We start from the raw sequence: 14174 nt of genomic DNA, 5'->3' as shown, positions 1-14174 counted from the left end.
ACCTACTACTGAAAAATATATTCTCTATCCAATACTCAGAAGGACGCCTTTCATCACTTTTTAAAGATCTCCTGGGCTGGGCTTGTTCACCCGTAATACAGTTTCTTAGGAATACAGAATCTTCTAGGTTCCAGAAAACACGCATTTGCCTCTCTCTGGTGCTAACACATTCATTTGTGGTCAGTTAAGTCTTGAAAGAGGCCCATCCGTTCTTCGGTGTCACTGGTGCACACCAGCAGCAATACTCAGTGGTCTGACATAATGCATTGGCACCCTGAGCACCTATCCCAAGCAGCTTAGACCCAGAACAGGTGCTTTTGCTTGCCCGAAGGATTGTGCATTTGGAAGTGTTTCTGTGGCCATCTCTCTTCTCATCCTAGCAGAGGAGGTCAGCAGAAATTTTACCCGTTTAGATTAAAACTGGGATGAGGGCGGACACAGTCACACGGGGTTACGGGGAAGCCAGGTGGCAGGGAGAGAATTCTAGCAACGCTCTCGAGTGTTCCCGGAGACAGCGACTCCAGGGATAGGTGGGTGTTGGCCGCAGACCCCGCCGGGATGGGGGGGGCGAGCCCCGGTGAGGACCCACTCCCGGACCCGGCCGCGCTCCCGCAGGGGCGGGGTTGGCGGGGCGGGGACCGGGACGGGATCCGGGGAGAGGCGCGGAGCCCCGAAAGCCGAGTCTGGCGGAGGCGGAGGCGGAGGCGGGCCGGCGGGGGGCGCTCCCCGCAGCTCCGGCCGCGGCACGTCCGCAGGGTCTCCGCGGGGTCGCGGCCCGGCGCCCGGGGGCCGGGGGGAGGCCGGGCTGCAGCCCCGCCGCGCACCCGCCTCCGCCCGGGGTCGCCGCGCTCCGGCGCGCTCCCCGCCCCCTCCCCCGGGACGCGGGCGGCGGCGGCGGCGGCGGCGGCGGCGGGGGCGGCGCAGGGGAAGGGGCGGGCGGGGGCCGCCGCGCTCTCTCCTCCCACCCGCGCGCCCGCCGCGCCGCGCCGCGCTCCCCGGCCCCGAGCCGAGCCGAGCCGAGCCGAGCCGAGCCGAGCCGAGCCCGAGCGAGCGGGCGGGCGGGCGAGGCCGGCGCGGGGCCCGGCGCCGCTTCCTCCTCGCAGCCCGCGGCGTCCCCGGGCGGGCGCGCGCCGCGATGGCAGCGGCCGAGCGGGGCTGAGCCCGCCGCCCCCGCAGCCCCCGGCCCGCGCGGCCCCGCCATGGCGAAGCAGTACGATGTGCTGTTCCGGCTGCTGCTGATCGGGGACTCCGGGGTGGGCAAGACCTGCCTGCTGTGCCGCTTCACCGACAACGAGTTCCACTCCTCGCACATCTCCACCATCGGTAAGGGGCGGCGGCCGGAGGGGCGCCCCCTCCCCCCGCCCCCGCCCCGGCCCCGGCCCCGACCCCCTCCCCCCGCCCCGCCCCCCCGCCCGCGGGGACCGTCCGCCTCCCCGGCCGGGGGCGCTGGCGCGGCAGAGGCCGGGACCGCCCGGGGACCTGAGCCTCGGGTCCCGGAGGTGGGGGCGTCCCTGCTGTCGTCCGCGATTAGGGCTGGGCTCTCGGGCCGCGCTGGGGACCCGCCGTCCGACCAGTGCAGGCCTGGGTACCCCGAGCTGGGGCAGCGAGGACCCTGGCCCCTGAAATGACTTCCCCACACCCCCAGGTGGAAGGGGGGAGGGGAAGCAGCCTGCGCTCCGGAGGAGGGGTTCGGGGTGGGGAGCCGCGTCACCGAGTCACTGGAACCCTCAGGTCAGGGGTGACCCAGTGTGGAGCCCCGAGGGGGGAAGACGGGAGGAAGACGGGAGGAAGGGAGGGGCCCAGGGATTGAGTTTCCAGAGCACAGATGTGAAGGGAAGGCAGCCACAAGGTGGGACACCTGGAGGAGGACAGATTCGGTGAGCGTGTTTGCGGGTGAAAGGGGCACTTATTAGCCAGCTCCAGAAAGAAGAACATTGGCCAAAGATTTGTATTGAAGGAGGCTGAGGACCCACCCTCCAGTACCTCTCTTTGATCTGGCGATGCTGGCAGCCTGCGCTTAGACGGACGAGATCTGGTGGCTTCCCAGACCGGACTGTGATGGCATCCCTTGTTCTAGGAGGGTTGGGTGACCTCCCCTCTGAGGGGGTTTCATGCCCTTGGACCGTAAGGGGCCTCCTCCTCGGGAAGGTGCGAGCTGAGGAAGTCCACCCCATCTAACAGCTTCCCCCACTGTGGCCCTGGAGGAGCCTCAGCACTGCCCAGGCCCCCTCTCCAGTGGGCAGAGCCCCAGCACTCAGCTCCCACTTGAGGCTTCCACTCTTCCCCCTCCCCCCCTCCCCCCAAACACCCGGTCCTTGCCAAGGGAGAAGAGGGAGTGGATGGAGCCAGGAGGGACAGAGACCCGCGGCTGTGTTGTCACGTAGACCTGGAGACCTCACTTTGGGGCAGTGTGACCTTGAATAGTTAAGCTTCTGAGCTTGCATATCTCATCTGTAGAATGGGAATGATAGTGCTTACCTCCCCAGGTGTTGTAAGGATTAAATGAGATCATGTTTGTTCAAAGCGCTTAACACAAAATTGGACACATGTGAAGTTGGATAAATGCTAGTTGTTACTGTTGTCATTGTCCTTGAGCTCCCGGGATCTCCTTCTCTTTTTCTTCACTATCTTCATGGGACCCAGGGTGAGGGAACAGATTCATCCTTCTCAGGAGAGCTGTGAGGCAGGCTCCTAGGAGTTCTGGAGCGTGGGCTGGGCCACTGCTTGGATGAGAGGTATCTATCTCGGAGGGATGGGCGGGGTACTGAAAGCCTAGGGAAGACTGCCTGCCTCTGGGGAAGGCTCAGGGAAGACGGTACATTGGAGGGAGGCCTGGGAGTGAGCACGGGAGGGGCTGAGGAACCAGATGGGATGTGGGGACAGGTTGCAGGATGGGGACAAAGGGCAGCAGGTTAGCACGTAAGGAAACTTTCAGTGGCTATTTTATGGATGGGTTTGGTGCCAGGAACTGCTGAGCTATCACAGGGGGCTGTGGGCTGCTGGGGCCTGAGGCAAGGGAGTGGTCTCTAAACTTTGCCTCAGGAGCTACAGTAGTTCGCACCCTGGTGTTCTGGCCACATTTCAAGTCCTAGGAGTGATCTAGGTTTTTCCCTGGAGCACCTTATTCATCTACCTCATTTCAGAAGCTCTTGGGCTCCCGCTCAGTGTTGTTACGGGAGCTAGTCTCCCCTAGAAGATGTGTCCTACATCTTTCCTACAGACAAGGGGGGGAACCTGTGTTTCTGAAATCTCAAGGTGGCCCTTCTGAGACTTCTGTTTTCCCTAAGTCCCTTGCTAATCACCAGCCCTTCTTATGTCTGTCCCACCTCATCTTCTTGTTGGACACCTTGTTCCTGCTGGAGAGGCAAAAGTGCACTTTCCCCTCACAGGTCCCTGGGACTTACTCAGGGTCCCCCCTGGAGCTGACCACTTTAGAGGTAGAAGAGAATTAGCAAAGGAAGTGGAAGTGTCTCTATAGCACAGTCCCCATGCCATCCGCTCAGGGCTCTCGGTATATTGACCTGAAGCCCGAGCAGGTTCTTTCCCTGCATTTCTGATGGTTGGGTCCTTTTCCCAGGACACAGAGGACTGTTTTGGAGTTTGAATTCCATGGAAAAGAAAGAAAGCTGCCTTTCTTCACAGTAGCCTTTTGAAATCTGCCCACTGGGCTCCTTACATATGTTTGGTTTGAAGCAACCTAAGGCACATGTGAGTCTATCTCATCTTGGGCATGTTTTTCAGCAATAACTACAACTTAGGGACGGACGGTCAAGAAAAGCTTTCCTTTCAGTGATACAGAAAGTTTCCCTTGGAGTTGGAAAGGGCGACTAGGACTCAAATCAAGGAGCCCAGAAAATGGGGTCTACCAAACCATATTCATTAATTTATCCATTCAGAAAAAATGCACGTGTCCTGTAGCTGGGCTCAGTGCCGAGACCTGGAGATTCCACGATGAATAACACACGTCCTCACCTCTCTCGATTTGCTCCTTGTCTGAGATACATTTCTTTACCACGCTGGACATTTTTCTAGGCACTTTTCCTGGAGTAACTTCGGTGAAATGGGGAAAACAAGGCATTTCACTAGTTATTGCCAAAACAGAGTTCAGATTCTTGGATCATGTCATGATGGCATCTAGGCTGGCACTTTTGTGATTTACTGTTTATGCTTGGAGAGCCTGTGACATTCCAGAGAAGGGCCTGCCAGGGAGCAGTGAGGAGACCTTGAAGGTAGGCTGAGTCACTCACTGCCCCTCTTTTCGTCAGCAGGTGGGCGGCTGGCCATGAGCTAGATCTGTGCCACGAGCAAGCCTTTCCCATGAGGCTGTGCTCACCCGGACGGTGGTGGTGGTGGTGGTGGTGGTGGTGGTCGTCGTCGTGTGCAGGTGGGCAGCCAGCCAGGGCCTTAAATGGCCTCTGCTGGTTCCTCACCTGTTTAATTAATTAAGGATCCACTACAAAGCCCTGTGCCAGGCACTGTTCGAGACCTATTCAGTCCACCTTTTCCTTTTTTTTTTTTTTAATTTTTATTTATTTATGATAGTCACACACAGAGAGAGAGAGGCAGAGACACAGGCAGAGGGAGAAGCAGGCTCCATGCACCGGAGCCCGACGTGGGATTCGATCCTGGGTCTCCAGGATCGCGCCCTGGGCCAAAGGCAAGCGCTAAACCGCTGCACCACCCAGGGATCCCCAGTCCACCTTTTCCTAGTTAGGGAGGTGGCACACAGGCGAGAAGAGCCAAGGCCGCAGCAACGAGATGGAGATCGGGAAGCACTTAGTGAAGCACTCTTCACATGTGGGAGATCAATTATGATCACTGTTACTGTGAGCGAAGCTCTCGCAGGAGTCATCAGCAGCTAAGCAAGGATACGAGGGTGCAGGGGCAGCCGGGGACTGGGCAGGAGCCCGTGAGAGCTAGAGCTGGGACAAAGTGCTAGAGGAGGCCAGACGAGAAGCCGCCCCCCCCCTCCCCGCCCTTACTAGAAGCAGCAGGGAAGGCTCTAGAAGGAGGGGAGGCTGGTGTGGGGAGGCTGGTGTGGGCTGCTTTTCAGTTCCTGGAGGGGAAGGAGCAGATGGAATAACAGAGCAGAGACGACCGAGGTGGGAATTCAGTGGGTGTTTATGGGATTCTGGGCACTCTGGCTACAGAACAGAAGGGAGTTTTTAGGGGAAGAGTGAGAACATTCCTCTGTTCATATCTCTGTCTCCCAGATTCTACGTGCATGAGGATGAAACCAAATCTTATCCCTTTATGTTTTCATAGTCCTAGTGTTGGGCCAGGTTCAAGTCTCAGAAATGTTGTTGAGTTAATGGATGAAGGAGGGCAGAGGGCATCCAGGGCCTGGCTAAGGAGGTGGGACTTGGGCCTTCGCAGCGGGATAGTTTTCTGAGCTGGGGAATAGATATGGTGACAATGACACTTAGGGTACGGGTTGGGAGCGGCAGTTAAGACCCGCAGCAGGGAGACCAGTCAAGAGTTGTCAACACAAGGGACTTCCAGATCTGTTCTCTCTGCCATACACTCCTCCTGGGGCCCCCACACCAAACTACACACCCGCTCCTATCTTCCTCTCCGAAGTGGAGAGTGGTCTGAAGCAGTCAAGCTGGCAACTTCTCCAAGGGCCTCACGTGACCTGTGCTGCTGGCCAAGGCAGGGAGACCATGTCCTATCCTACTATCCTTGCAGTCCCTTCGTAGACATTGTCACATGGTCTCTGATCTTTTTGTTTTAAAGGCCACCTGGGTTCCAAGGAGGCTGCCCTGTGATTTTTCCGGTTTGACTGGTTGAACCACTGCCTGGGGCTTCAGGGAGGCTTCCTCCACCTGGCTTTGCTCCTGCAGGCTCCCCTTTCTCTGGAAATTCTGTTTGAACTGGCTTGGGTGGCCTGGGGCTAGGGCTGTGGGTGACTGAAGGGGAGGGAGATGCCTAGGGAAGGATCAGGGGGCTTGAATCTGAGCAGGAACCTAGAGACCTAACAAAGGAGGCAAATGCTTGGGCACCAGGTGCTCCCCACAGCAGGGGGAGCTGCGGGAGGAGGGAGGGACGCCCACTGAACAGAAAGAGCACTGACTGTGTGAGATTCCCTGTGGCCTTACCCGGCTCTGCTACCTTCAGATGCTTATTTAACATCCCTTTCCTTAGTCTCCACATCTGTAAATCGAAGAGTAACAGAATCTTTCTTAAAGGTCCTCGTGACAATTACAGAGGCTAACGGATGCAGGCACTTGGCTGAGCCCTCCATGAAATGGTAGCCACTGTGATTATATTACCATCCTTATTATTTGTTATTCCTAGCTCGTAAGAAGGTTGTAGACATGAATATACTGTCAGTGATGCGCTTTGAGGCCATCCTATTTGTCACTCACGCACCCAGTTGCTAAGGTGCCCGCCAGGAGCTGGGGATGCAGCAGTGACCAAACAGGACTCAGGCACCAGCTCCCTTACAGGGGTCACGGGAGCAGGCTCTGGGTTTCATCTCAGATTCTGTGCCAGCTACCCCCCCACCTTGCCCCAGCAGAAGCTCTGGGAAGGAAGAGTGAGTTGGGAAGGAGTGGGGAGATGGGGGCTCTGCTTGGGGTCACCCGGCCTCAGGCCCCCATTCCACACACCCCATTCCCCAAGGATATGATCTCTGAGAACAGCTCTAAAACCCTCCGAGGCTTTCATTTCAGCTGTTCTGCACACCTGTGCCACCTTCCCAGCTTGGCAGACCACCCCCACCTTTGAGGGCCCTGCCTCTTCTCCCTCCTCCCATCCTCCCTCGCTCCCCAGACATCCTGGTGATGAGCTTTATAGCATGAAAGTCGATATTTGGCCATTACCCTTCTACCCTGATTGCCAGTTCTTCTCAGAGTGCCTTCTTCTGTAATCTAATATTTGTGCCTGTTTCCCTGTAAAACTGCCAATTTTCTGCACAGGCGTGTGACCTCTCCTTGGCTCTCCTTCCTGGGCAGTGTGCTTCGTCAGGGGGGCCACAGCTTCCTGGACGATTTATTCCTTGCACTGAGGAGAGGATTAATCATCAGCTTGGTTTTATAACAGGGGAAACTAAGGCCCCAAGAAAGGTGATGGCTCATACCTTGTGTGCAGGTGGCCCGAAGTTGAACCACACCCCCTCTGCAGTTTCTCCAGACTGGCCTGGGGCATGCCCTTGCTCCTCCCAGAAGACCCTCCCACAGGCTGCCAAGTGGAACCTCTCTCCAGTGAACCAGGCTGTGCCTCCCCCACCCACGGAGAGCTCTGGGATGGAGGGACATTTGTACTTCTGTTGCTGGCCCCATCTGCCTACTTGACATAACCCGCTGGGGAAGTGTCAGGTGCTAGGATTGTGGAGTCTGGCTGGGGAACCTTTGAGGGCGAGATCTGAGTGTTGCCCTCGTATTACTATCTTGATAATATATTTACTGAGAACTCTGACTGGGGACCCATAATCTGTAGAGAAGGCTGACCATGGCTTCAAAATGTGGGTCATCCCCTGACAGCTCTCAAAATTTTTCTTTTTCTTTTCTTTCTTTCTTTTTTTTTTTTTTTTGATTTTATTTACTCATTCAGGAGAGACACAGAAAGAGAGAAAGGCAGAGGGAGAAGCAGGCTCCATGCAGGGAGCCCGATGTGGGACTCGATCCCGGGTCCCAGGATCACATCCTGGGCTGAACGTCGCACTAAACCTCTGAGCCACCCAGGCTGCCCTCTCAAAATTTTTTCTCACTGATCTTTTCTCCTGGGATGTACTGACTTCATTCATTCACTCATTTATTCTTACACTCACCCACACATTCATTTTTTTCTTTCCTTTATTCAATTTTGTTGAATAATATATATTATTATATGTGCCTCTGCCAGGCAATGGGAATGTGAAATGAATAAGATGCTGTTTTGCCCTCTGGGAGCTCACAGTGCAGACAGTTGGAAAGTCAGGCATCCAAACCGACAAGCAGAAGAGCATGCAAAAACAATGTCAAAATGCTTGGGAATCACAGAAGTGATAAATTCCTCCGGGTTGGTTGGTGAAGGCTTCACAGAAGCAACATTGGAGTGGTTCCTGGAAGACCAAGTAGGGCTCCTCAGGGGCCAAAGGGTGGAGGAGGAGGTGCTGTGAAAAATACCTCATGATTTGGGGCTTCTACTCTTCTGCCTGGCGGGGCCGGCTGATAGTGGCTGGGCCATGGTCGTACCAGCTTCAGTTCAACGAGATCTTTGCTAGGAGTTTGCTCTGTTGGCTCTGTGTAAAGGCCCTGGAGGCCCTGCCCCTGACAAGATGTTTGCTCCTGAGGCTCCCAGCCCCAGTCTTTTTCTCTAGGAACTTTCTGCTACCTGGGTCAACATGGCCCTGCTCAGGAAGAGGCTCAGGAGGAAGGTAGAAGGGTGAGTGGTCCGTAGCTTGGCAGGTCTTGGCTGCGTCAGCAGTGAGCAACAACCATTCAGGAGCAGGCTCTGGGAGGCAAGGCCCAGGTCAGGGATCTGCCAGAGGGGAGCAGGACAGGATTAGCTGGAGCACACAGCACATGTCACAGAGGCCCTCTGTAGATCTGTGCCCATTGCAGTGGGAAGGGCAACAGGAAGGGAACTGGAGTGTCCTGTGTACCTACTATGTTCACAGGAACAGTTGTGCTTTACACATATGAGCCGTTCAGTGTAGAGATGTCATCATACAGTAAGGGGCAGGGAGTCCCCGAGCTGGCCTTGCTAGCATTCAAGAAGTTCCTCAGTACATTCTTCAGGTTAGATCCTCCGAACAAGTTTATGTGTATGTGCGCACACATGTGCACAGGTGAGGCTGGGAACCCCCTGAGATCCCAGAGAAGGGAAGAGTCTTGCTCTGCTTCCCCACCTCCTACCTCCACCTTTACAACAAAGGAAAGAGTAACATGGGTCCCTCTTCCTCTTCTCTTCCAGAGAACTTCAATCTTGATTAAAGTGTGTTCTTGCCTGAGGGATATGTGCTGTTTCTCCTCCCCAACATCCTGGTCCTCAGATCTTTGTGCTGGTACCACTTGTCACGCAGCCCAGAGGTCACCAGTTTAAAAGGTCTTTGCTGACCAGCCAATCTAAAGCAGCTTTCACAGGATCTCTTCACTCTCTACTCCACTATTCTGCTTTTGCCCCTTAATGTCACTCTGAAATTATTTATTTGTTTGCTTATTATCTGTCCTCCCCCCTAGAATGGAAGCACTCTGGAGACAAGGATCTTCCTGTATTACTCACTGCTGTGTCTTCTAGTACCTAGCTTAGTTCCTGGCACAGAGTAGGCACTCAGTGACAGTTGGTTTGAATGAATACATACCCGGATGAATGAATGCACGCATGCATTTTCCAAGAGGACTTTTGGTCTTCCTGAGGGGGCGCTGCAGCCTGTATTGGTGTCTTGGGACTCCTAGACTGATGAGTAACTTACTATGCTACACCTGTGTTTGGGACTGAGAAGAGGTGGAGAATTCTGTAAGGGGCGAGCAGTTTCCAGTAGTTTCTAGCTCTTCTGCTCAGCTACATGTCCTAGGGGAAGTTCAGACCTAGCTGGGAGCAAGAAAGCATGAGCAGGGTCCTCTTTGGTGAATGCAGAGAGGAGGGATTGGGCTCTTATACTAAAGGTCACTATTGCCTGTGTCTCAGAGTCACTGCAGGTGTCCGATGATTCCCATCAGCTCAGCCAGCTGCTGGAGTGCCTTGCAGTAGTAAGCACCTGGGCCCAGGCACTGGGGACAAGCCTGCCTTCCAGCCTCCTGGGACTCCATGTTTGCCTGGGAAATCCTTCTACGTGATAACGGCCCCTGGGTTTCCAAAGATTGACCCTTTAAGGTTTTATGTGAAGATGGTAGCCTCTAGAGGTGTCCTGATCCCCATATCACCTCTGAGCACATCGAAGGAGTATGTGTATGTTTGTGTGTGTGTGTGCGTGTGCATGTGTGTGCATGTGCATGCGTGTCTTAAAAAAGAAAGGAGGGGGACACCTGGGTGGCTCAGTGGTTGAGCGTCTACCTTTGGTTCAGGGTGTGATCCTGGGGTCTAGGGATCAAGCCCCGCATCGGGCTCCCTCTGAGGAGCCTGCTTCTGTCTGCCTGTGTCTTTGCCCTTCTCTCTGTGTCTTTCATGAATAATAAAATTAAAAACTATTGGAAAAAAAGGGGGCGGTTAGAGTATCATTCTGAAATCTGCAGTCTTTCTTGTGGGTAGCATCCGCATCAGAGCCCCTGACTCAGGGTCCCGGAGGTTAAAACAGGGCCTTGGATTTAGAAGATCAGGATTCTGCCAAAGAGCAGCGCCTCCTCTTTTATTTCTGCTTCCCATCCCTCCCAGAGAGAGCTGGTGTGAATGCTGACAAATGCATTTGCTGAGAGCACCCGGCGCACCTTCTCCCCAGAGCGAGGCCAGTTTGAGGGACAGTCCATTTGCAAGTGGGTAAGAGGAGGAAGTCAGGTGGCCACTTGCAGTCCAGCATATAAGGAGGCTGTGTCCCCAGACGGAAGAGGAGCAAGGCAAGTAGCAGGTCCCTACCTGGTATGAGGGACTTTGGTGTCCTGGGACCCTTTGTCTCGCATCTTCTCTTGGGATTTGTCTCTTAGCTTGCCTTCTGTATTGTTCTCGTGTCCCTTCTTCCCCTCATTTGTCCCTCAGTTAGGGGGAAGATGGCATCATCAGTCTCTTGGTGTTACGGATTTTCTCTCTTGCCGAGAGAAGAGGGTTTTGAAGTGGGGATTACTCTGATGCCTTCTTTGGGGTGGCAAAGTCAGGCAGCCACCTCCCTGAAGGGTCGGCCTTTCCCTGAAACTTGTTTTGCAGTTGTTCAGGATGACCTCCTTGGAGGTGACCTCCTGCCACAACCACCCCCACCCCCACCCCCGCCTCCCCGTGAGCTCCGCATGTCCAGCACTGGCTGGTTTCCTGCCAAGGAGGAGCTGGGGGCCTTTCCTGAGTTTAGGGCTTGGTAACTGGAGCCAGCTTGGCCCCAGGGATTGGGTGTCTGCCTTGGGTTTCAGGTGGATTAAGTTGTTCCTGTTATGGCGTCTCATTGCTAATGAAAAGGCTCAAGTCACGCTGCTGGTCCTTTGGGCTGTGGTTGATCACGGTGATAACATTTGGCACGCAGAAGAAACTTATTTCCACTTGAAACATGTGGCACTTGGCAAGCAGGCAAGCTGGCACCTGACATTAACCCATTAGGTGCTGGCCTGCCAATAGGTGCACCCTCACGTTGCCAGAATTTAGGTTGTAGGCAGACTTGGGGTAGGGGCATCTGGGCTCCATGGTGGGTGGCATTTTCTCTGTTTGCTGAGACACCGTGGCTTAGTGCTGGCCCCTTGTCTCACCTCCCTGCCCTGTCCTCTTTCCTCTCCCCAGTATGAGCCCCCAACTTCCCAGAGCTCTTGCTGTCCCCCATCCCCCCCTACAGTTCCCCCATCTCCTCATTTCCTGGGGAACTGATAGCTTCTTCAGCTGACAGTTCATAAAACTCTGTGTGTCAGGCCCTGTGTTCCTGGCTTTCTACCTTCTCTCAGAACCCTCACATCAATTCCCTGACATCCGGGGTTGTCATTCCCATTTTACAGGTGAAGAAATAGCAAAGAGAGGGTGAGAAGACCATGTGGGCGATGCGTGGGGAAGGCAGGATCAGAAGCGAACTCTGACCACGCAGTTGTATTCTTACTGACCAAGCCACTGTTCCTTGAGCCACACTCACTCCGTGCTTCCCAGGGCTCTCTGGGGAGGCAGATGGTCATGGCAAGGGTGTGCTCTTTCCCTTCTTTCCACGGTCTTCTCAGCCCCTCACTGCTGGACTGAAGGGGCAGTAAGTGCGCTGCTGTTTTACCACCCACAGTGAGCCATCTCCCCTGCCCTGTCCCTCTGTCCCATCCCAGCCCCCAGTACCCAGAGGCCAAACCTTGCCCCTCCTCCTCTTCTCTGACAGCCACCCTGTCACTGTGCTCCAGGGCTCCACTTGTGGCCTGGCTATCTCTGAGGGTTCCTGCTGGAGAAGCAGAGGCTGTACGGACAGGGACACAGCAGGAAGAGCCAGAGGCCACGGATGTAGTGAGGGCAACACTATCCACAGTCCTAGGCAGGAGGCACTTAGCTGAGGAGCTTTTCTTGCCAATGTCTGCAAGGCATTCACATGGCAGGACACGCATCTCTGCTCTTGAGCCACAGGCACCCATCCTCATGCTCTCTGGGCCACTAATGGAATTACCACTTGATGCCTGGCACTTTGCTGAATTGGAGGCAGAGATTTTAAAGACAGAAGATATTGTCAAATACAAAATACACTCTCTGCCCCTGAGGCACCGTCCATCTGGATGGGGCTAGAAGGCAAAAACTAGCAGGCAGCAATAAGCAGGGAATTGGGAGGGGGTTTCTTCCAGGCCCATAGTCGACACATCTTGCCTGCCTGCCCTGGTGGGGGGTGTGGGGTGTGTGTGTGGGGGGGTGGGGATTAGGCAGCAGTGGACAGACACAGGCTGGGACTCTTCAGGCAATCCCGAGGCCCTTTCAAGCTTCACTGGGGAGGGCAGATGTGCTATGAGGATACCCATGGGCTGGAAGGTGGGGTCTGTGCCGGCATCCAGCACCCCCAGCCCCCACACTGGCCAGCGTGTTCTGTCTTTAGGCATCACTGCTCCTCTGCACATCTGCCTCATGTTCCTCTTGTTACCAGATGACTAATCCTCTCGGCACCGTCTGGAGGGAGCTGATTTAATTGGCTTAGCTAGATTGCCTTGCCCACGTTGGCCAGGTCACTTTGGGGGTCACCAGCAAGCCCTTTGATGGAGCAAGGCTCCTGTGGTCAGAGAGCCACCCCTGATGCTTCTCCTCGGAGAACACACTGCACCCAGCCCTGCCTCCCTGAGCAGAAGCTCCAGGCTCGGCAGTTCCGGCCAGAGAAGGATGCTGGGTGTGGCGGACACCGTGGCGGGCACATCTGAGTTACTGAGAAAAACAATGAGCTGCTCGTCGTGCTTTAGATTCTGGCTTGGCGGAGGGCCCCATCTTCCTGACTTTCTCCTCCAGGGCTCCCAGTGTCTTCAGGAACGTCTGCCAGAGCTGTGTGGAGGCCGTGTACTTGGTTCTTCACAACACAGTGTGCCCCGTGCCTGGGAAAAGAAGCCGGCTCTCTTGTAGGGACAGTGACGTGGCACTGTGCAAGGTGATGCATCTGGGCTTAGTGCAATCCTGAACGGTCTCAAGGAGCAAAGGGTTCCCTGAAAATAGGTTATGGGGGGCTTGCTCCATGAGTGCCCAGGGCCTCACTTCTAGAAGCCTCATGATAGAACAGCTGTGGGGTGTGCCAGGGTGTGGCAGGAGAGGCAGTAAGATTCTGCAGCCACTGGTTGAGGGACCAGTACCCTGCTGGTGGGTGTTAGGAGGCTGGTTCTCCAGTTCTGGTTCAGCTCCAGGGTGTGGGAGCATGAGGAAGTGACCCGGCATCTCTGTGCCTCCAGTAGTAATCACCACTCTTACCTGCTTCACAGGGCTGGCACAAGAACTGAGGGCTCTAGATTCCTTAGCTAAGGGGTGTGCCACAGTTATAACTATGAGGATAATATATTGGGTGTGGTGCTGCCTAGAGATGGGCTAGACAGTTGGTTCTCAAACTTGTATACCCCAAATTTAGCAGGTCTGGTGGACCTGGCTCCCCAATGATGTTGATGCTGCTGGTCCCTGAACTAGCCAGGCACTAGACCAGGTAACCATTACCATGTCAAAGGTTCTCTGGGCTTGTTTGCCTGGCTGCTCTCTGGGAAACTGTTATTCAGCAGAAGGAAGGTAGGAATGAGAGAAGGCCCTTCTACCATGTACAGGTGCTTCACACCTGTGGCCTAATTCATATCCCACAACAGCCTGTAGGAGGCCAGTGGGAGCCTCATTCTGCAGGTAAGAAAACTGAGGCTCAGAGAAGTTGAAAGTTGCACAGCAAGCGCTGGAATCCAGATTCAGACCCAGGTCTTTCTGATCCCAATGCTGATGGATAGCTGTATTAGGATGGTGGGCTCAAACAGTATTAGGGCTCAAACTTTCCTCTAAAAATCACCCATCACCCTGCTAAAATCAGAAGTCCCTTGCCCTTGCCCTCAGATTCTGAGTCAGTGGGTCTAGACCAGTCAAGATAGCACCTTTTTTTAAAAAAAATAAATCACTCCAGGTGATCGAAAGCTGAACACCTGCAAAGCACACCTGGAGAA

The 14174-nt window shown here is 55.0% G+C and overlaps 1 protein-coding gene across 4 annotated transcripts in view; it reads left to right on the top strand.

Moving 5' to 3' along the window:
• Positions 1 to 14174, top strand: part of RAB15 (RAB15, member RAS oncogene family) — a 35328-nt gene that overhangs the window by 10198 nt on the left and 10956 nt on the right. Inside the window, exons 1-2 of one of the 4 annotated variants that reach the window (XM_072838941.1) lie at positions 1187 to 1323; positions 13003 to 13138. The exons of 1 other annotated variant lie outside the window; for it this stretch is intronic. Coding sequence is in view for 1 of the 3 variants with exons in the window: in XM_072838939.1 (XP_072695040.1) it covers positions 1200 to 1323 (124 nt within the window). In the remaining 2 variants the exon portion in view is untranslated. Of the gene's footprint in view, positions 1 to 510; positions 531 to 1122; positions 1324 to 13002; positions 13139 to 14174 lie in introns of those variants that run through there. 2 more of the 4 variants (XM_072838942.1, XM_072838939.1) reach the window with 2 other exon arrangements.

The sequence above is a fragment of the Canis lupus genome, chromosome 9 (genome assembly GCF_048164855.1).
Source record: "Canis lupus baileyi chromosome 9, mCanLup2.hap1, whole genome shotgun sequence".
Classification (NCBI taxonomy): Eukaryota; Metazoa; Chordata; class Mammalia; order Carnivora; family Canidae; genus Canis; species Canis lupus.
This window is presented reverse-complemented; position numbering and strand designations above follow the sequence as displayed.